At 50.7% G+C, this 22679-nt stretch overlaps 1 protein-coding gene across 3 annotated transcripts in view; it reads left to right on the top strand.

The window, feature by feature from the left end:
• Positions 1-22679, top strand: part of ATP9A (ATPase phospholipid transporting 9A (putative)) — a 129541-nt gene that overhangs the window by 43426 nt on the left and 63436 nt on the right. For all 3 annotated transcript variants that reach the window (XM_052650750.1, XM_052650751.1, XM_052650752.1), the window contains exons 5-10: positions 11127-11185; positions 12463-12514; positions 14605-14699; positions 15974-16054; positions 17012-17087; positions 22039-22115. In XM_052650750.1, coding sequence (XP_052506710.1) covers positions 11127-11185; positions 12463-12514; positions 14605-14699; positions 15974-16054; positions 17012-17087; positions 22039-22115 — 440 coding nt within the window. The remainder of the gene's footprint in view (positions 1-11126; positions 11186-12462; positions 12515-14604; positions 14700-15973; positions 16055-17011; positions 17088-22038; positions 22116-22679) is intronic.

Here is a 22679-nt window from a genome sequence, read left to right as displayed (position 1 = left end):
GGGTTTTCATCAAGATCTTCTTTTAGTAAGTTCAAAAGCAAAGGGCAACAGATACATGCATGGGTATCCATGCAGGACTATTTTCTGTTTTTATCACATGGCATCTTAAAATGTACTTTTCAATACTATTTTTGGAATTCAAGAAAGTTTGGAAACCAAAACAAGTCCTTGATCATGAGATTGTAAGCCATAATATTTACCTGTGTTCTGTATCATTTCCTGATTTATAATAGCAACACTTGTATTAATACTAATATAGTTAAATAATTGGGGAAAGAACGTGAAAGTGTTAGTCGCTGAGTCATGTCTGACTCCTTGCGACCCCACGGACTGCAGCCCACCAGGCTTCTCTGTCCATGGAATTCTCCAGATAAGAATACTGCAGTGGGTTGCCATGCCCTTCTCCAAAGCGGATCTTCCTGATCCAGGGATCGAACCTCTGTCACCTGCATTGCAGGCTGATTCTTTACCATCTGAACCACTGGGGAAGCCCAAATGGGTAGAGGGTGCTGATAATTTCTAACTAGCAAAATAGTTGCAAAAATTATGTGGAAAACTCCTGTTTGCCCTCACCCAGGTTTATCAGTTTTTGACCTCTTGCTTTTGAATACTCTCCCCTCACCCTTTTCTAAGTCCTTGGAGAATTAAGTTGCAGACATTATTCCCTTTTAACCCCTTGATGCTGCTACTGCTGTTTAGTCCCCAAGTCATGTTCAACTCTTTCCAACCCCATGGACTATAGCTATAGACTGATTTTCCAGGCAGGAATACTGGAGTGGGTTGCCATTTCCTTTTCCAGGTAACCCCTAAATGTGTGTGTGTGTGTTAGCCATTACCTTGTGTCCGACTCTTTGCGATCTCATGGACTGTAGCCCACCAGGCTCCTCTGTCCATGGAATTCTCCAGGCAAGAATACTGGAGTGGGTTGCCATGCCCTTCTCCTGGGGATATTCCTGACCCAGGGATCGAACCCGGGTCTGTTACATTGCAGGCAGATTCTTTACTGTCTGAGACACCAAAATAATTGTGTTTAATTCCTAGTAGGATGTTTCTCTTAAATAACACAGTATAATTACAAAATCAGGAAATTTATCATCAATATATTACTGTTAACTTTCTCTATACTTCTCACTCAGAATTTGCCATTTGTTCCCTAAATGTTTTTTAATAGTGTTTTCTTTCTGCTAGTCCAGAAAACAGTACAGGTTTGCCAGCTGCATTTGACTGCTTCCTTAACCTCCTCTAACTTGGCAGAGTGCCCCTGATTTCTTTGTTGTGACATTGACATTTCTGAAAAGGACAGGCCAGTTTCAGGCCACTTTGCAGTCTGACCCTCAATTTGTGTTTGCCCAATATCTCAAAATTAGATTCAAGATATCGCAGAGTTAGTATCATTATAAGAATGTCAATGGCACAGATTCTGGGATGTTGCCAAAGTTTTAGAGGCATTATGTTAACCAAATTGAAAGAGTTCTGAACTTGGAGGGAAAAGGTTGATTTTAAACAACTGAACTTAAAACCCCGGAAATCAGGAACTTAGCACTGGGAGGAAAAATGGATAGTTTTTTTTTTTTTTTTTTAATTGCTGCTTCCAAGGGTTTTGATCATCTTATTTCAATCAAGATGTGTCTAGAACAACACACCAGTAGATCAGTTTTTAATGTAATTGTCATAGTTTAATAAGTATTTGGAAATGGCAACCCACTCTAGTGTTCTTGCCTGGAGAATCCCAGGGACGGGGGAGCCTGGTGGGCTGCTGTCTCTGGGGTCGCACAAGAATTGGACACGACTGAAGCGACTGAGCAGCAGCAGCAGCAACAGCAATAGTAAAATTAACCTACATGTACAAATGACCTTTTATTCATCCTTCAAGGGTATTTGAGACTCCATCACTTCCCAGAGTTTGTGATAGGTTTCTGTATTGCAGAGATAAACATGAGAGATTGGGACTTCAAGGAATTAATGGTGCAGCAAGGTATCCAGACAGGTAAATAGGATGATTATAAAATGTGATTCGTAATTATACCGTAGTGGCACGTGGATCACATGTCCGGGAAGCGGCCTGGTAAAGAGTTCTCCGGCGGACTTCCCTGGTGATCCAGAGGTTAAGAAACCTGCCTTCTAATGCAGAGGACTAGGGTTTAATCCCTGGTCAGGGAACTAAGTTCCCACACGCTGCAGGACAGCTAAGTGTGTGTGCCACAGTAACTGAGCCAGCGTGCTGTAGAACTTGTGCTTAGCAAGTGGAGAAGCTTGTAAGCCTCCACAGAGACCCGGCACAGCTGGAAGAAGGGAAAAAGAAAGAGTCTCCCAAAGGTCACGGACAGTGATGGTTAGAAGCGTGCGGGGACAGAATTCCACGTTCTGGCTCCATCTTGTTCTTCCCAATTCAGCCTTGTTTCCTGAGCCGCTCCTTCCTGGGAAAAGAGAAGACCATATAGGCCAGTGAAGACCAGAGACTCTGGGCAAGTTCATTTTGTGATCCGGGAATCTGTCATCACGGCAGGCCGCAGGGAGATGGTGGCATTGGAACTGTTAGAAAAATGCTGTCCAGAGTGAGAAGCAGGAGAGGAAAAAACGCAGGAAGGGTTTTCGACTGTAAACCAGCCAGGCGCTGGGTAAGGTCTGCTCTATACTTCTTAAAACAGCCTCACGGAGGTGGGTTTTACAGACGGACATCCGAGGCTCGGAGAGGGGCAGCGTCGTGTCCGAGATGATGTGGCAGTTACAGGGGAGAGCTGTGGCGTGAGCCTGGATGTCTCATGTGACACCTTCGTCTGTGAGTCTGGTCGCCACTGGGCCCCGAGCTGAGGCTCAGACTTCCGCGTAGGGTCTCTTAATTGCCGCAGTGCTCAGCTTTAGCACGTAGTTTAAAAACGCGTTTTTGGAATTGAAGCCTTAGTTGATTACAGCGTTCTGTTACACTGTGCTTACAGCAAAGTGACTCAGTTACATGTTGAGTCGGTCAAAACGTTCGCTTGCACTTTTCTGTGAGGTCTTTTTGGCCAGCCCCACACGCATATATGATGGTGGTTTAGTCGCTACGTCGTGTCCCACCCTTGTGGCCCCCATGCTTTCTCACTGGATTCCTCTGTCCGTGGGCTTTTGCAGGCAAGAATGAATACTGGAGTGATCTCCTTCTCCAGGGGATCTTCCCAACCCGGGATTGAACCCGCGTCTCTTGCATCTCCTGCACAGCAGGCAGATTCTTTGCTTCTGAGCCAACAGGGAAGCCTTTGCGGATTATTTTCTGTGATGATTTATTACAGGATATTGAACATACAATATGACAAAACACATTTCTGAGTCCAAAGAAGGCGATCCAGCCCCCTCATTCTGAGGCAGACAAACTGTTGGAAGCCACATAGGAAGGACGCTTTTCAATAAGTAATCACCCCCTTTCCTCCTGCGTGAAATCCACATTGAAACCTGATGAGAGACTTAAGAGAGGTTCTCTGACCTTTATGCATTTTATGACTTTAATTGTAGAGCTGTCTTTCCAAATTAATAGCATTCGGTGGCCCTGGAAACACCAACGCCGAAGAGGAGAGGGTCTTGAAGTCGTAGCAGACTCAGCAAACCTTTTGTTTTGCTACTTGAAAGATTTGGCTTGGGCCAAGAAATAATAATTAGTAAAGGAATTATTTTTCTTTATCCTTGACTTTCCCCAAACTTTATTTCTGAAGCGGGGAACCTGCCTTGCTTATCACAGGTGGGGTGTGGGTAACTGGTTTCGAATTTTCACCAGATGAATTCCAGGGGTCTTCATGCCAGGAATGTTTCCCCAGACTAACTTGTGATCAAGGGCTAAATGAAGCAAGTGGATAATTAGCCTTGAAAGAAAGTGCAAACAGAAGCACAATTAACACAATTGCTGATGCTTCTTTCCTGCTGGGGACATCTGGGCGCAGGGTGAACCGCAAGTCATAAGTCAAAGGTCTGTGCAAAATGGAGGGACTCTGTCTTATCTTCAGCTTTTTAGGACAGATGTGTAAAAAACGGAGCTGGTATCTTCACCCTTCCTCCGTTCTTTCCGGAGTGTTCCTCCATGCTGCTTTCTGCACCCTTTGCCAGTTACAGAGTAACCTCAAGGATCTCACTTCCATTTGAGAGTGATACATTTTTAAAAATTTAATTCAGAATCCACTTTACCCCATTATTTAGGACTGCAGTGAATATGACTAAAATTTGAAGTATAAAGACACACATGCGTTTCCTTTAGGACCTTGTATTCCAGTGGAGTTCGTCAGGAGATCGGATAGGGCAGGGAACACGGGTTCATTAGCGGCAGTTGTTTAGCTAATAGTTAATTAGCTAAACGGAAACCCTGTATTCTTAAACACAGGTACCATTCACGTTTTCAAAGCATGAACTCTGTCCAGACATGGGATAACACTAAAAATGTCTTCATAATTTTCTCGAGAAGAGAATTACAGTGATGGTCTTTTAAAACTTGCTTATTAAAAATCATTTTGAATTGTATTTTTGAAGTTGATGTACAGCTGATTCCCAGTGTTGTGCCAGCCTCTGTGGTACAGCAGAGCAACTCGGTTAGACACATACAGACATTTCTTTCTTCTGTGTTCTTTCTGCTGCGGCTTCTCACAGGACATTGAATACAGTTCCCTGAAAATTTGATTTTACTGAAGTACAGTTGATTTACAGTGCTATGTTAATTTCTGGTGTACACCACAGTGGTTCAGTGATACATACACATATTCTTTTGCACTGTGGTTTATTATAGGTTATTGAATCCAGTTCCTGTGCTAAACACTAGGACCTTATCTATTTTATTCATAAATAGCTTTTATCTGCTTAGTGATGGTCGTTTGGATATTCCTGCTGCAAAACAATTGCAAAGGTTTTTACTGAGGCTCTCAAATACAGCTCAGTAAGCGAAGCATTTCCCTTCCCAGGCTTCTCTCATTAAGATTCAGAGCATTAGCTTTTACAAGTCTTAACTTAAAGTAGGTCTTGCCAAACACTTTCCTATACGTTTTCTGACAGATACGAAGTTTGTTATTTCAAACTCATAAGGTTCCTTTTACTCTTTCAAACTACTCAGAATTCACTTTATTACAAATCACTGGTGAACTGATCTACTGTTTAATCAAAATAAAAAAGCAACCCCGGAAAAAAGATCTCACATGCAAATTGCACTGTTATCTTTCCCAACAGGTATTTACCCCCTGCCGGGGGTGCTGATCTGTTCCATCATTATTGGGCACCAGAAGCAGGGGAGGACCATTTATATATTTATTTTAAAAGCCTCTGTTGAGTATAAACTTGTTAAATTTAAACTCCAGCCTTTCTTTTTAAAGTTCCCGCTAATTTAAACAAAAGCCCCAGGAAGTGGCCCGTGGAATTTATAATAATACTCTTCCACCCTGTTTTCGCATAACAGTCTTTTCTCCAGCTTTGGGCAATGCAAGACAACCCGATTGGAAGACGAAAATATCAACTTTAAACCTGTGAACTCTGCCGGGCCTGCAGAGGCGTTTTCGTGTCAAGCCCAGGAAATGTACACATGCCGTAGAATTTACAACTCATCACTGTCACAGTCAGATTAGAGTGCGAGTTAAGGAGTTATACATTAACCAGGGTTAGTGCCTGGAGCTGGCTGCTAGAGACCTACAAAGGCAATTAATGTCCTGCGTGCACAATGAAAAATAGAAGTATAGCTGGAGGTGTTCGGGGGTCAGAAAATTGACCCACACGTACTAGTGCCCTGGAATTTACTTTTTTTTCTGCGGGTGGTTCTGCAGTTTGACTGAATTGTCATTTGCTTGTTTCAACTCATGGAAAACATCTGGTTTCTCTCTGCAGTGTAGACAAACTGCCCTTATTCTGAAGCTCTCATCCATGAAAAGCATGGTTTGGGCTCAATAGGTTTGCTTATGAAAGGCTCGGGGGTCCATCTCTGCAGAAATAAACAGATCTAGTAATTGGAAGTTTGTTCCCCATTATAAACTCTGACTCAAGAGACGGCTTGGGTGAAGTGGCCGAAGCTGAACGGGGTGCATTTATTTTATAGAAGGCATTTCATGATTTAGGATGTGGCTGGCAGGCAATCTGCCACTTAACCTTTGAAAAATCTCTTACCCAACTTCTGTAGAGTTTCTGCAGAGATACATGAAAATCCCAGAGCCAAGAGGTTGGAGGTTGAGTGTGACAGGGTCCGACAGAGAAGGGAGGTCTGGGGGGCAAGGTGGGAGTTCTGTGTCTTCAGTTCCTAGACCAGGTCTCCTCCTCCCTTTGTAAAGAAGGTCTGAGTGCGTGTTTTCACTCCTGAGCAGGACCAGCTGTGTAATTTGTGGTGCAAAATGAAAATTCAGGGTCCCTTGTTTAAAAGTTATTAAGATTTATGGTATGAAAAGAGTAGGCCATTCCCCCAAGGGTAAGGGGGTCCATGTGAATACACAGGTCACGTGAATATACAGGGCTGGGCTCTGTCTCTGGAAGCTTTAGGAGTCTCTGGAGTAGATGGGAAAAAAAAAAGGAACAGAAAATCGGAGCCCTTGGGAAGTAGGTCTGCTGACTGCCCAGTGGGGTGTTAAGAGAGAATTTTCTTGCAGTCCGATACAGGACTGTAGGGAGAGCGCCTCTCTCTCTCAGAACAGCTTCTTTACTTTGGCTGTGCTGGGTCTTCGTTGCTGCCCGTGGGCGCTCTCTAGTTGCGGTGCGCGGGGGCTCCTCTTCACGGCGGTGTGCGGGCGTCGTGTTGCAGTGGCTTCTCTCGTGGCAGAGCGCCAGCTCTCGGGCGTGTGGGCTTCAGGAGTTGCAGCCCATGGGCTCAGCAGCTGTGGCTCCCGGCTCTAGGGCACAGGCCCAGTTGCTCCAGGGCTTGTGGGATCTTCGCGGACCAGGGATCGAACCTGTGCCCCCTGCATTGGCAGGTGGACTCTTCGCCACCGAGCCACCGGGGAGCCTCAGGATCTCGTCTCTCTTGAGGGTCTAGGTCATCGTCCCTGTCACTGTGCCATTTTTCAGGCCTTGTTTTCCTTTGTCAGGAAGATGGGGAGCTGTGCGAGAGCGTGAACATTTCTGCTCTTCCTTTCTTGCAGGAACGTTGGTGGAACGCTCAGAACCAGAATAGCGGCTCAGGCATGGTTAGACATCATGTGCTTTGGACCCTTTCCACAGTTCTGAGATTCTTCTCTTTCGGGAGTTAATCCCAGCCACTGCGTGCTCGGTTCTTCACCACTGACTCTGGGCCTGTTTCTGTCCTGCCGCAGCGGTGGTTTCCTTACCACTCAAGGCCGCCTTAGAGAGGGCGTGTCATTCGGATGTTGGATGTGGGCAGCAAAACCTCCAGTGATGGAATCGAAGTGGGGATCTCTACTTCCCCTTGTGTTTCCTTCTGGCCGCTTTCTGTCCTCTCGTTCTTCTGGTTTTGCCTTCTCTCGTCAGAACGAGCAGGGACACGTGTGTTCTGCATGCAGATGTGAGCCAGACATTCTTGTTTTTTTAATTTGGAGGATATTGGCTCTCCCGTGTTGCGTTGGTTTCGGAGGTGGAGCGGCATGAACCAGCTGTGAGTGTACACATGTCCCCTCCCTCCTGGACCCCCCTCCTCCCCTTGCCCACTGTCCCGCCATGGTGGCTCTAGGCCATCACGGAGCATCCAGCCCAGCCCCCTGTGCTGTGCAGCGGCCCCCGCGAGCTGCCCGTTTAACGCTTGTGAACTGCGCAGCTGTCATCACCCCAGAATGCCAGCACGACCCGAGAGGTCCAAACTTATAGTCCGGCCTGGGAGTTGGCTCAGCGGAGCGGGTGAGACTGAGGGTCTCCCTGTGTGGAACCTGAAAAGCTGAGGCTGCTCCCACCGAATACTAACATGCTAACGAGGGGGCTGTGGCTGAGACTCCCCAGGGACCTCATGGGGGGGTGCCCCCACCCCCTGCTCTCCTCCCGACATGGAGCCCGTTACAGTAGGAGGGTTTGTTGGAGGGATCGGCCTGCCGGGGTTGGTCAGAAACTGCTCTGCAAGCGCAGTGGATTAAAGGGGTTTTTGTTGAGGCAGAGCAGATGGACAGAGAGGCAGAGTTCAAATTAACTGACCGTAAATCAGAACTCTGCCGTGGAAGGGGAAGTCTGGGCCTGGTCACTTAGAGGTTGGAGCTAATTTAATTTATTATATATTTTTTCTTATTGGAAGAGCCTCTCATGTTAACTCTTAAAAAAAGAAAAATCATCGTGAAGCATTTAGAAAGTACATATGCCAAAGAAAAGGATAAATCTCTTCTGTCACTAGATTAACCTTTTTAGGATAATCCCCCTGATTTTGTCCTCTGTCTTGCTCACATACCCACGCACATCCAGATGCAGTTATTATTTAATAAGAATTATAACAGTGTTCTTCTTAGGGTTGGCCGTTTGGAGAAAACGTGTGAGTAGGTCTTGAAGATCAGAACAGAGGCTCAGGGATGGTTTGGGTCAGGCCACCAGCGTAAATTCCACTGAGAACACCAAAGACAATGTGTAAATTTATGTTTGGGAAAGTTGGGGTGAACTCAGGCAAAGGAAAAGCAGGAAAAGCTTACGGGCACCAGGGGGTGGGGGTAGGGGGACGTGCTGAATTTACGATCTTCCCTCCAGGAAGATCCTTGATAAGCTGCTCAGAAAGAGCAGTGTGTCTGTTGTGCGTTTTTTCCCTGTTGCCCCCCTGGTGGGGCCAGAAGCATTGTTCAGGCAGGAAGAGAATTCTCTGCTTCGCACCCCCTGTTCATTCATGCATTTCTAATCATCTGACTCTTAGGATTAGCGCAGGTTCCCTCTGCAAAGATAGCAGTGTCATCGATGCTTAAGGCGAGTGGGTTCCAAGGGTGCCCCGGCTCAGGCTGTTGACTTGAGTTCTGCTTTATGGAAGCAAGGCTCTATGGGAGTCTCCCTTTTCGGAGGAGGGAGGGTCCAGCTGGGCCCGGCGAGCCACCTTGAGAACGCTCTGCATCGTGCCTAGACACCATTTGTGTTTGAGAGCTGCCCTTTTAGCACCAGGTCTCCTCACTGTTAACCATGACAGAATTTAATTAAGGACAAACCTTAGTTAAAGATCAAACCCTGTGGAACCTCTGAGAAAGAATTGTTTCAGTTGAAGTCTTCGGAATGCTTTGAAGCATCTCAGCAGTGATGAATTACTGGAAAGACCTGTGGCATTAAATGATGTGAAAAGTGTCAGATAAAATAATCTGAGCTGCGTGCACAAGTTCATGGTGGGGAATGTTGGGTGTATGTCAGATAAAGAAGCCCACAGTCGGGGACAGCAGATTCAGGACCCCTGGACTTATTAAATGGGCCTAACAGGAGGTGCCAGGAGCATGACGATTTTGGTGGTGGTGCTCCCTCGTGTGGGAATCCCGTCCCTCATGAGGGTGAAGACCCGCGTCCTCCGCAGGCTTGTTCACAAGGTGCTGGGCCACCTGGCCGCCCACAGACCTTCATCTCTGTGCTCCATGCGATGCTTCTGGTCTTGCTGAAGGAGTTCCAGCTGCGGCCACACACACACGTGTACTGCTCATGCGTCTCTTTCTCATCTCATACCTTTTTCCCGATGCTGGTAGCCAGAATCATCTGGTCAGGTCTGGCCTCAGCTCCCCTGTAAAGTGCTTGTTGACACCTCCCCATGCCCCACCCCACTCAGTCACTATGTGTCTCTTGCCTGCTTCGCTCCATGGGTGCAAGTCCATGGAGCCCACCCTGGGAGCCCCTGGCCTCCAGCAGGCGCTCAGCTGAAGGGGCTTGAACCTGGGGTGAGTCGTCACGTGCCCTCAGGGTGCCAGCCACCGTTCTCGGTCTTCCTTCGGGGAGGAGGCCTCCTTCCTTCCTGCTTCCTTTCTGCACCCACCTAACTCCTGTGCTTTCACACTCTATTTTGCACTCACAGCATCTATCCAGCTGTCTTTCTCACAGCTCATGGGTTTGCAGACTACAGCTGGCAGGCCAAATTCAGCCCACCACCTCAGCCCGGGAGCCAGGAATTGTCTTTACATTGTCCAACATAAACACACAAAAGAGGATTGGCCTTTGGGGAGAACAGTTGTTGGGAGACTTGAGTTTGTTTATTGGCTGCAGAACCTAAACTGTGTACTGTCTTGTGCTTCCCAGGACGCCTTTGCTGACTCCTGCACGGGACTGTGGGCTTTTTTAGGATGAGGGACTATCTTCTTTGAATTTCTAGACCATGGCACTTCAGTAAATGTTTTTTTGAGTTGAAGTGAATTTCCTGTTTTTTCTTCCTTCCTCTGAAGTCAGGTGGGGCTGTGCCTCTTGGTGCTGACCTGTTCTGTGAGACCGGGGGCAGATGGGGCCTCTCTGAGCCCACTTCCCTTGTCTGAAAGCTAGAGATAGTATCTTTTCTGATGGCCATTGAGAGGAGGAAGTGAAGCCATTAGGATGTCAATGTGCATACGGCGCTTAGCATGGAATCCATGTTTAATGTTATTATTTATCCAGATAAGCATCCAGCCAGAGTTGTGTGGTCTGATTAGAATCATATAAGCCATTTGCTGTTGTTGAGTTGCTAAGTCATGTCTGACTCTTTGCGACACCGTGGACTGTAGCCCGCCAGGTTCCTCAGTCCGTGAGATTTCCCAGGCAAGAATAGTGGAGCGGGTCATTCCCTTCTCGAAGGGATCTTCCTGACCCAGGGATGGAAGCAGGGTCTCCCGCATTGCAGGCGGATTCTTTACTGTGTGAGCCACCAGGGGGGCCCATATGAGCCATACTGCACAACAGTTGCACATTTTAAAAAGTCATTTTGGGTTAGCCTCTTTCTTTTTGGTGCTGCTGAGAATTCAGTGTTGATCTTTTGACCATGGATCCCCATTTCTCTGTGTGTGTGTGAGGCTGAATGAATCTATTACAGTGCTGATTCAGAAGCGCCTCTAAGGTGCCGTTAGGACGGAAGATCTGACTTGAGGCCTCTGAGTCCTTCCAGGGCCCTCAGAAGTGGGGATCAGGTTTTGGATTGGTCTCCGCAGCAGAAGAACCTTTTTTCAGAGAGGCAGGAGATGATGCAGCCGCTGGGAGTGGGGGGCACATCCTTCAGGGTGTGCAGGCTGGCGGACGCCCTGTAGCGACACGACTTGAATTCAGACGTGATATATCGTGGGCCTGCTTCTTCGCAGGGACGGTAAAGGTGAAGAGCTCCAGCATCCAGGTGGGAGACCTTATCATCGTCGAGAAGGTGAGAGCGGATCCTCGCGGCTTGCGACCGCGGCTGTGTGGGCGCGCATGCGCGGGGCGTGGTCACGCCCACTTAATCCTGCCGTGCGATTCCTGTATCTGTGGCCACAAGCTTTCCGGGCTCTACCCAGCATGTTTGCCCGGGAGAAACGTGAGACACGCACACAAAATACGGTTTCAAGGTTTCTGTGCTGCTCAGCCAGCAATCCCGCTTCAAACACGAAGAGTACAAGCTCTCATTTCCTGTTTGATGTGTTCTTTGTTTGGGAGTCTTTGTTTTTAACTCATCATAAAGTTTTTTCCTAGAGGCCGGCTGCCTGTATCAGCACATGAAAATATTAGTCATTTGCCTGTTTAACAGTTTTAGGTTGCGTATTTTTGACTTAAACATTGTTCTTTTCTGTCATTTTATGGGGACTGGGGGTTAAGTGAAACATGAGAAGGGTAAGAAGGCCACAAATGCATTTTAAAAAACAGCGCGGTGGTTATGTTTGTTAGTCCAACCAGGGCTCATATCTCCTGGTACTGTGTACGCTGGGAGGTGTTGGATTCCGGGGTGGCCCCGGAGCGTCCTGGAATCATACTTGATTAGGAAAGGACTGCATCTCAGCTCCTTTCTGTAGAAGTGAACTCTGCTCTTTTAAAAGGATTAAATCTAAGAACTCAGAGTTGATTTGAGGTAAAGCAAAGCTCTCCTGAGTGGCAGCTGCGAAGACCCTCGCAGACCTCTTTCTGCTGTGACACACTTTCCTGTTCACAATTACACGAGGGCTACTGTTGGCGACCCTCTTTTTTTTTTGAGCGTGGCTTTTTTTCGTTTTTTCCTACTTGACTTCCTTACTTAAATCCCGTTCGAAGCCAAATATCAAGCCAGAAAACTGGTCAAAGCAGAAAGATGAGCCTAGCGTACGTCTGTCTTTAGTTTCGGCAGACAGCCTGGACGAGCCAGCTCGGGGAGCAGGCTTTGGGCCCCCCGGGTCCACAGGCTGCAGTTGCAGGAGGTAATGGTTGGATTCGCCAGAAAATGGGAAGCTCTCTTTTCAAGATAAGATTTCAGTAGGAGATTAGCAATGTGACAGCAGCAGCGCAAGATTTTTCAGATTCAAAAACAGGATAAACCCCCAGATCTGCCTCCGACAACCGCAGACACTTAAAAGAGGCTGTGGGTTTTGGTTGCCCACCCCCACCCCCACTCCCCGCCGAGTGGGCCAGGGGTAGGGGGGTGCGAATCCCCACACAGAGGCACTCATGGTAACAGTCTCTCTGTTCATAACACAGAACCAGCGGGTCCCTGCCGACATGATCTTCCTGAGGACATCAGAAAAAAACGGTAAGCATCTGGGATCAATTTTGGAAATAGCCATTAACCTTTCAGTGGTGATTTGGCAAAATAATCAGTTGAAAATCTGACAGAAGTGGATGCTCATTTTGGAGCCACGGAGGCCGACCAGAAACGCTTCTTTTCATAGAGCAGTCTTTAAAAAGGAGGTGGGGGCGGCGGGGGGTGCTTGGTGCGTGCAGGTCAACAGCTTCTGATCACGACAGAGACAGCGGGACCTCTGCTGAGTCACCGCTGGGGGGTCACATGCGGTGGCTGGGTATCACCCCCCACCCCGCGCTGGGCTGCATTCAGCTCAGCCTCCGGAGTTGGGATGAGGAAGTGTGTCGAACACACCGAAGCCAACAGCAACAGACTCTCTTCTGAGAAGATACTGGGAGGTGTGTCATGAGGTGGGGCAGGAGAGAAGCTGGGCAGGAGAGAGGGGGTGGCCTTCCCCCAAACTTCGGCTCACGAGCGATGGGGCCATGGTCGCCCCTGCCCGTCCATTTATTTCTTGTTTACAGCCTGTTTGCCTGAGTGACCCTCTCAGTCTCCTTCAAGACCCTACATGTCACAGTTACCATCGTCTCTCCGTGTCCCAGGGGGGTTGGTTCCAGGACACCCCCCCCCCCCCACCGTAGGTACCAAATCCACGGATCCTCACGTCCCTCACATGAAATGATGCTGGATACTCGGCCGTCTGCATCCTCAGCAGGGTTGGAAGCCTGGCTGTATTTCCCGGGGTGGCTGCCCCCTCTGCTGCCTGCCTGCCTGCCTCATCGGTTGACTCAAATCTCCTTTTTATTTTTGTTATTTAAGCTGTTCTCAGGAAACAAGGCCATTTTTCTCTTGCCTAGCAGGCAGAAGCAGAGAGCTTTGAACCTCAGAAAAATCCACGTTTATACTCTTTTGAGCTTGCTGGAACCTCATTCTGTGATGAACTGGATAAAAGTGAGGATGAGGTTTCATATTTAATTTGTTGTTGTTCAGCCGCTCCGTTGTGTCTGACTCTGTGGCTCCATGCACTGCGGCATGTCAGGCTTCCCTGTCCTCACTGTCTCCCGGGGTGTGCTCAGACTCATGTGCATCCAACCATCTTATGTTGGTTCTCGCCCCCTTCTCCTCCTGCCCTGGGTCTTTTCCAGCCTCAGGGTATTTTCCAATGAGTTGGCTCTTTGCATCAGGTGGCCAGGGTATACTAATGAGTGTACGCTAAATCATCCAGGGTGCGTGGAATGCACTCCCATTAAAAGTCTTTTAAACACTACAGCTTTGTCCTCGGGTTGGTCCTTATTTCCTTGTCAGTGAAAATGGATTAGGGTCCGAGAAGTCTTCTCTTTTTTCCAAAAACAAAACAAACAAAAAGATGGACTGGAAGGGGTCTTCCTAAAAGTTCTCAGAAGTCTTACCGTCAGTGTCGGGATATTCGGTGGCTCCTCTGTCTGATGAAACATGGATCTGACTGCTCATACGTGCACACAGGCTGAAACTGGCACCTGTCACGCGTGCAGGGGAGTCACGGCCGACGGCTCCGGGGTCCTTCCCGGGTCGGAACAGTTTGTGTGAAGCAGCTCTCTAGTCTTCACGCTGTGAGTCGGCGCTCTGATATCCTCATTTGTGCACACGAGGAGACTGAGGCTCACGGGAAGCAGCTTCCTCAAGTTACGCAGCTAGTGAGCCATGGAGCCTTGAACCCAGGAGGTTCGGTTCCTGAGAAGGTGCTCCTAACGCCTGCACCTCGTAGAGTCGAATGCTGGTGAGCCTGTGCCAGCTGCTGTCTGGGGGTACGATCACCCCCACTGAATCCTCTATAGCCAGCTTGTGAGGTCTGCGTTTTTCCCCAGTTTACATACACGACAGGCTGAGGCTTAGCATGGTCAGGAGCCCAGCCCCGGCTCCCACTGTGAGTGGAGAGGAGCAGGGATTTAAACCCGGAGCTGATGGCGAAAGCAGGAAGTCGGGTATTACTTCTTGCCTCTTGGCCATTGGTTGGCTGTCCTGACATGGACCGGAGCAGGAGCTGTTGGCGCCCCCACGATGGGGGTGGGGGAAGTCCTGACCCGCAGGTGCACAGAGGGCGCCCCCTCTTCTCTCCACAGGGTCCTGCTTCCTGCGGACGGATCAGCTCGACGGGGAGACAGACTGGAAGCTTCGGCTTCCAGTGGCCTGCACGCAGAGGCTGCCCACCGCCGCTGTGAGTAGCTTTCCCTGCAGAAGTCCCCCGATGGCCGCGTCCAGGTGGGGCTCTGACATCCACCTCGGGGGCCACACAGGGGGCCGCCTGCTGTGAGGTGGGGTTGCGGGGGCCCCAGATCCTCCCGGTGGCTCAGGTGCTCCCTGGTTGCGGGCCGTGCAGCCTTGTGAGCCCCAACCTGGCCGATGGAGTTGATGGTCTCTGGCGGGCAGCTCCAGCCCTTACAAAACCTTGACTGAGGACCTGGCATGAAACTAAAAGGCGGCACAGTCGTGCGCTCCTCCGCGCATGCCCTCCAGGAGCGTCGCGGCCACCGGGACGCGGTCCTGCGGCTCGTCTCCCTGCAGAGGCCCTGCCCTGTTCTGGAAGCCCTCAGACAGGCCACCGAAAGGATTTCTGAAGGATTTCCCTCTTGCCCTGTCCCCGTGCCCACCGGCTCCAGCGTTGCCTTCCGCCCCCGACCCTCGCCCTTCTCCTCCAGGAGCAAGCAGGCCCGCTCTTGCCTTGTGTGCACAAGCCCCTGGGGTTTCATTTGCTTTTGAAACCTCATTTATTTATTTGCTTCTGGCTGGGCTGGGTCTGGGTTGCTGTGCAGGCTTTCTGCAGTTGCGCCGAGCGGGGGCTGGTCGCAGGGCGTGGCTTCCCGTGGGGTGGCTTCTGCTCTTGGGGCGACCGGGCTCTAGAGGACGGGCCTGGTAGTTGTGGGGGTTCAGTTAGTCGCCCCAAGTGAGGCATGAGGGGTGTTCCTGGACCAGGGGTTGAACCCGAGTCCTCTGCACTGGCAGGTGGCTTCTTAGCCGCTAGACCACCAGGAAGGTTAGTCCTCGTACCTGTTGTTTTGATAGTAGCCACCCTGCTGGGTGGGAGGCGTTCTTGCACACTTGCTCACCTCTCTGCCCTTTCCGAGGCTTTGCACAAAGTCAGTGCCCTGTGGCCCTTTGTTCAATGAGCAAGGGTTTCAGTGGGTTTGAATGACTCTTGTAAACGAGCGTGTCGCAGAGGGGGAGGGATGTCCACCATCGATTAGTTCTGGAAAAGCCGGGTAAACACAGACTCTCCCCTTTAAGGCTTCAGGGTGTTTGGGGATCTTGCAGGTAGAGACTCCCAGACTAAGTTGCTGGAAGGTTTCCTTCTTTTTTTCCACCTGCCCTGTGGTTTTGAGGGCCTGTTTGGAAAGTACAGTTGCTTTTGAAAAACGGTGGATGCTTCCCGAAATCCCTTTTAATCATGCGCTGACTTTGTTTTACCTCCAAAATGTCACCCCTGTGGGACAGGACCTTCTTCAGATTCGCTCATACGTGTATGCAGAAGAGCCAAACATCGACATCCACAACTTCGTGGGGACCTTCACCCGAGTGAGTAAGCCTCGAGGGGCGCAGGGTCCTGCCTGGGGGGCCGCGTGACCGGGGTGCGGGCCCGCTGCCCAGTGCCAGCAGGGCTTTGTCGGGGCATAGCTTTGTGTCACGTGGGGGTGATGTCCCCATCGGAAGACTCCACCTTGAAAACGGACATATTGCTTCTCAGTAAAGGCGACACAACTGGGAATTTCTTGCAGCCTCCCAACAGCTTTCATTGCCGACTGCTGAGAGCCACGTGTTCTTGTAATTAACGTTGCTCTGTCTTTTTCACATGAGCCCATTCATTGCTGTTGTTCAGTCGCTAAGTCATCTCTGACTCTCTGCGACCCCGTGGGCTGCAGCACACCAGGCCTCCCTGTCCATCACCAGCTCCCGGAGTTTACTCAAACTCACTTCCATCGAGGCGGTGATGCCATCCAACCATCTCATCCTCTGTCGTCCTCTCCTCCTCTGGCCTTCAGTCTTTCCCAGGGTCTTTTCCAATGCGCATCCTCCAAGTCCTGTCCACCATGGTTATAACTTTTAAATCATATCCCAACCTTTTGGAATGGAAATTAAATTTGAATTATTTTAGGCACCTGAGATGATAGGTTTATGGAACCTGTATTGAATTGTGCCTGCTCCTTGTCTAGAAGCCCTCAGATAGGCCAGCAAAGGGTTGTTTCTGATGAATTTCCCTTTACATTATCATTCATTCCCACCTTGTGAAATGTTCCTCCAGTGCTGGAAGCTTGCATTTCTTAAATCACGGACTACTGTTTTCAAGTATTTCTGTGGGGCTGAAGCACCAAGGATAAGGGTTTATGAGTCTGGTCCTTCTCTCCCGGCTGGGCTGTTGGCTTCCAAATGCGGGGGTCATCCTCTCTTCCTTTCTTGCAAAGAGCAGGCTGGAGATAGCAGCAGGCTCCGTGCAGACTTGGGTGGGCCAGCCTGTGTCCATCTGCTCTTTTGCAGGAGGACAGCGACCCCCCAATCAGCGAGAGCCTGAGCATCGAGAACGCACTGTGGGCCGGCACAGTCACTGCGTCAGGTACGTGCCCTCGCAGAGGAATGTGTTAGCAATTTGAGGAGGAAAGCAAATCCTTCGGTATAATGAGAATAATCATCTGTCAGTTGGGAAAATGAGCTCTCGGTCAAATGGAGTTTTCCACTGGCTCCTGCACCCCCGGGGAATGAAACAGCTGTCTAATTGCCCCCCGGTGCTTGGAGGCGTCTGGAGGGGAGGCCACCCTGGCCTGTGGACTCGGCCACAGCGTCCGCTCTGGGAATAGCCCCTAATTGCCACGTGAGATTGACGTCCTAATCTGTACCAGAAAGTGGATCAGCCTGGATGTCCGGGCTCTTGCATCCGTGAGGGCTGCCCAGCTGGTCCTGATGGCGCCCCGGGGTTGGAGACTCCCAGGTGATGGAGATTGTCTGGTCCTCTGGACTCCAGAACAGAGTTTGCGGGATGGCCTGTGGAGGCGCAGGAAGGAAAGGTTGGGACACTGGGGTGCAGCTGAGCAGAAGGGCTCCAGGGCTGAGCACGCCTGGGGCACCTGGAGTGCTGGCGGTGGGGGCGCCAGCCTGTCGACACCTGCTGTGCGTCACGTGGTTCACTTAACCCCCCAGCAGTGCCCTGCGGGCAGGTGCTGGCATCGTCCCCATGCTGCAGGTAGGGAAGCTGAGGGTCGGTGAGGTTAAGAAACTTGCTCAAGCTCACACAACACGTAAAAGGCAAAGCTGGGACTCCAGCCCAGGCATTTTGCCCCAGAAGCAGAACTCTCTTCCCCTGTTTTCACTGTATTATATATGTTATTAGGTTGGCCAAAAAGTTTGTTTGGGTTTTTCTGTGACATCTTACAAAAAACTTCATCTTACACAGAACCCAAACAAACTTTTTGGCCAACCCAGTAGGTAATTCTTAACATGTAATTCCACTACTGGCAGCTTCCTGTCTTTACTGTGGGAGAAGCCTGTGCCGCGCCCCACTTCCCCTCCCAGCCCTTTCCCTCCGCTCGCTGCTGCCCTGCGGCTCTGCAGTCCAGCAGGCGCTCAGTCAGGAGCTCTCTGAACGGAGAGGGACCGGCAGAGCCTCTGCAAAGGCTGCTGCCCACGCGCTCAGTGCAGTGGGCAGAGATGAGCTCAGCTTCTCGGCCTTAATTTCAGAGATTAGCAAAAAGAAGGCTTATCTATCAGGCACTGTGTGTTTACAGAGCGTTTTATCTTCCATTCTCTTGCTTTGATCTCACAACACTAAATGAAGACACTTAATGGAATAAGGAGTTGAGTCTCAGAGAGGTTGAGCGACTTGCCTAAGGCCACACAGCCTTGGAGAGATCGTCTCCTGGGAGGAGAAGGGAAGGCACGCTGAGACCTGGAAGGTGGAAAAAAGATTTCACATAGCTCCTCAGAAAGGCACCGTGAAGTCATAACATGCATTCTTTCCCCACTTGTGTGAATTCTTTGTGTTTGGTGAGGTGGGACGAGAGAGAGTTGTGACCCCCAATCCAGAAGCATTACTTGCCACGCCCTGCAGTGGACGTCTGCTTTGCAGTGGGTCTGAGGAGCTGGGCGGCTACCATTTCTTTAGCAGGCCTCCACTTCTCCCCGCGTAGATGTCTGACCGCACTCTGGTTCTAATATAAACACGGAGTTAAATGCAAGCCATTTTCTCCTTTCGGTGCTCAACTCCAGAAGCAGCCCTCAAGAGTAATCATAATTATTCGAGATTTCACTTCTGTGTTCCCTTCAGAATCTAAAATTCCCATGTCTTGATCACTCCACTGTTATCAGTTGAAAATTTAAAGAATAAAAAAGCTTGCCAGGCAGTGCTAAGGGTCCAGCTGCACTGGCTGGCATCAGTCTGTAAGAGGATGCAGTTGCCATGGTAACTGGACTGCTAGGCTGAGGAGTCACTGGGGTGATGATAGACGGGAGAGGCTGGTGGGGCTCGGCAGAAGCGGAACCTGGGTATCGCGGATGCCAATTCTTCTCAGGCTCTCCGTGGAAAGGGACAGTTTCTTGAGCCCCTGTCCCCAACCCCAGTGTGCAGCAGGTCAGTTGGTGGCCCTGCTGGGGCTGAACTGTGACCAGCATGCGGGTCACATCATGCGGGTCTGATAATGCCTACTGGTCTGTACCCTGTTCCTCTGGGCTTGTCCTGGAATCACAGACTCGTGTAAGAGCAGCGTCTGGTTGCTGTAAACATGTCGAATCCTCCCTCTCTGGGGCTTACCCTCTCTTTCGTCTCAGACAGGGTCAGAGGTCGCCGGCAGCAGCACACTGCAGTGGAGAGTCTGAGGGGCTGGGAAAATACCCGACCCCAGCAGCCTGGCTGGTTGGAGACCCTGGTGTGCAGGGTAGAGTGGACACCACAGTGGGCAGGTGGCCGAGGGAGGGGCCGTGTGAGGGGAGCCGCCGGGGATGTAGCCTCAGAAGTCGGGTCGGGGTCTGGGGGAGCAGAGGGGCGCAGGTCAGGGGTCTTCAGGGCTGAGTGGGGACAGTGATGAGTGGAAAGTGGGAGGCAAGCGGGGTGGCTGAGCTCAGCACCTGCCGGAGATGTGAGGACTACAGACCTGGTGGCCTCAGATCTTCCAGTTTTCCAGAAGAAACCAGAAATCTCTATTTATATATATATTTTAACATGAAAGCTTCTGTATTTAAAAGTTGACAACTACTTCAAAACCTTTAGGGAGTTCCCTGGTGGTCCAGCAGTTAAGAATCCACCTGCCAGTGAAGGGGATGTGGGTTCAATTCCTGGTCTGAGAAGGTTCCGTACCCCGGGGGACAATTAGGCCCGTGCATCACAACTCGCGAGCAGTCCCCCCACCCCCATCTACTCATTGCAGCTCGAGAAAGCCCACCTGCAGCAGTTAGGACCCAGCACAGCCAGAAGTTAAAGAGACAGAGCTTTCGAGCACTGGGCAGACCAGCGTGGCTCTGTGGACTGCTGGCGTGCTCTTGCAGGGTGGCTGAGGCTGGGGTCTGCATCTCCCGGAGACCGTTTCGGTCCTGGGCACAGAGAGGTGTCGGGGAGAGGGCATCTCCAGCGGCCTTTGAAGGTACCAGGATTGGCCAGTACTAGATAGGGACGCTGCCCTCAGGGGCCCCTGTTATTCGGACTCTCTAGAACCCTGGACGCTGGGGATTGGGACCCACCCATGTCCACCCTGGGGTGAGAGCCATGGTCACCCCTGCGCACCCGAGCTCAGCTCCCCCTGTCCGACCGTCTGCGGGGGTTGGCTTGCACTCGCTGGGGCTTGCCATCTTCCTGGGAGCAGGCAGGCGCTCTCTCCAGCTCTCTCTCTGCTGAGCGCCTGCCTGGAAGGGAACCACATTGTGCAGGAGACTGCGGCGACTCGGGGCCCTTGGTGTCTTTCTGTCTGAAAGACACGGCCCCAGCACTCCACCTGGGGTCGTGCTCCTTTGGCGACTCTGTTTGAACCTCTTGGCGGTTTGGGTGCGTCCCTCTGCTGGTGACCTGCCAAGAGCTGTGGGGCCAGAGGAGAGAGGCTTAGAGGTTCCCTTTATCCGCAGAGCCCAGGCTATCTGTATTCCTGGGATCTCCCCTGAGTGCTTGATGGGGCTGCCCCTTCTCCTGTTTCAGCTTAGATGTCCTCCACTCTGAACCGGCGGCCCTGGTCCCCGGCGCACGCCGGCCCCCTCCCCAGCCCCTCCTGTCTGTTTCTCCCCTGGTTTCCCGTGCTGACCGGGGATGCTGCTGCCCCTCTTGACTCTCCACCTGCCCCACTGTGCGGAGCGTTTCCCTGGCACATCCTGGAAAGGGGAGACAGAGGTCCGGTTTTGATGGCTGTTGCCCGTTCTCCTCCCCAGATAGGCTGTTCCAGCAGATGCCCCGGCCAGCGTGTGTGCCAGTCCGTTTTCCCACCTCTGGGCTCACGCTCATGTTCTCACGCATCTGAATTTTTATTATGAGGATGGGAATAAGAATTTCCCTTTTTTTTTTTGGTTTTAGAGTAGGGTAAGCATTTTTTCTCATGTTAATTGGGTTTTTGGGTTTCTTTTAGAAATTGTGTATGACAATTGATGTCTTTTTTAAAAACAAATTTTGATGGAGGGGTGGAAGGAAGGGGTAGGGGAGTTCTCAGGAAAGAGCTGCCATCCAGACAGACGTCTGCCAAAGGTTCTGGTTGCACACCGACTCTGAGCGGAATCACAGCCCGTGGGAAGAACGTGCTCTGATGAGAGGGGTGTGTTCATAGGTTTCCAGGGTAGTTTGTGAAGTTGCAGGCACCTCTGGAAGCCTGTGAGGCCCGTGGCATAAAGGACAGGGCCCCCTGCCCCCACCTCTCCTGTTCTCCGAGGTGGCCAGGGCCACAGGCCAGCAATGCCCAGTGGTGCCTTTTTTTTTTTATTATTAATTTATATTTATTTTTGGGTGCACTGGACCTTCGTTGCGGTAGTTGGACTCTCTCTAATTGCAGAGAGTGGGCTTCCTGTTCCCTCGGCTCCCCTTGTTGCCGTGCGTGGGCCCTGTGTACCCGGCTCACAGTTAAGGCACGCAGGCTCTAGAGCGCTGGCTCAGGAGGTGGGGCGTGGGTTTAGCTGCCCCGCGGCATGTGGATCTTCCCAGACCTGCGATCGAGCTGCTGTCCCCTGCATTGCCAGGCAGGTCTTCTCCACTGGACTCACAGGGAAGCCTGACCAGTGGCGCTTTCAGCAGTAGTGGGGACACCCTGCGCCTTGACTGAACTGGATGCCCCGCTGCCCTCCTGGGGCTGTTGAGCCTGAAATGAGGCTAATGAAAATGGGGGCTGTGTTTCACTCTTTTTTTCACTGAATGTAAATATGAATGGCCACGTGGCTGGGAGCTTTCCTGCTGTCTGTGTGGACACGGACGTTGGTTGGCCCTGGTGTAAACTCGGGGACTTTCACGCTGCGGACGCTGGACTGAAGAGGTGCGCTCGGGCGCGTCAGACCCTCTGCAAGCCTGCCTGTCTGCATTCACATTTCTCTGGGTTGTGTTCCTTTCGTCTCAGGTACTGTCGTGGGTGTTGTTCTTTACACGGGGAGAGAACTCCGGAGTGTCATGAATACCTCGAATCCTCGAAGTAAGGTGTGTACACAGTGGTAGCATGTGTTTTCTTGCCAGAACTTTCTCACTGACGTGCTTTGATGTTTGGTGTCGGTGGGGTGAGGAGCAAGACTCAAAAACAGGAACCCCTAAAAGTGTGACTTCAATTGTATAAACTTACTTTTTGTGTACATGTTTGTGCACAAGTGTGTGTGTGTGTGTGTGTATGCTGTGCTAAGTCACTTCAGTTGTGTCTGACTCTTTGTGACCCTATGGACTGTGACCCACTAGGGCCCTCTGTCCATGGGATTCTCCGGGCAAGAATGCTGGAGTGGGTTGCCAGGCCCTCCACCAGGGCATCTTCCCAATTCAGAGATTGAACTCGTGTCTCTTGGTCTCCTGCACTGCCAGGCAGGTTCTTTACCCTTGCCGTGACCTGCAAAGCCCATATATCTATTTACACATAAAATACATGAACACATATTCACATACGTGTTTGAAGATGGCTGGGTTCCAGACCACCACGTCAAGTGCGTATCACTACAAAGCAAGTCACGTGAATATTTTTGGTCTCCCAGTGCATGTGAGTTACGTTTACACTATTCT

This window comes from Budorcas taxicolor, chromosome 13, assembly GCF_023091745.1.
Source record: "Budorcas taxicolor isolate Tak-1 chromosome 13, Takin1.1, whole genome shotgun sequence".
Taxonomy (NCBI): Eukaryota; Metazoa; Chordata; class Mammalia; order Artiodactyla; family Bovidae; genus Budorcas; species Budorcas taxicolor.
This window is presented reverse-complemented; position numbering and strand designations above follow the sequence as displayed.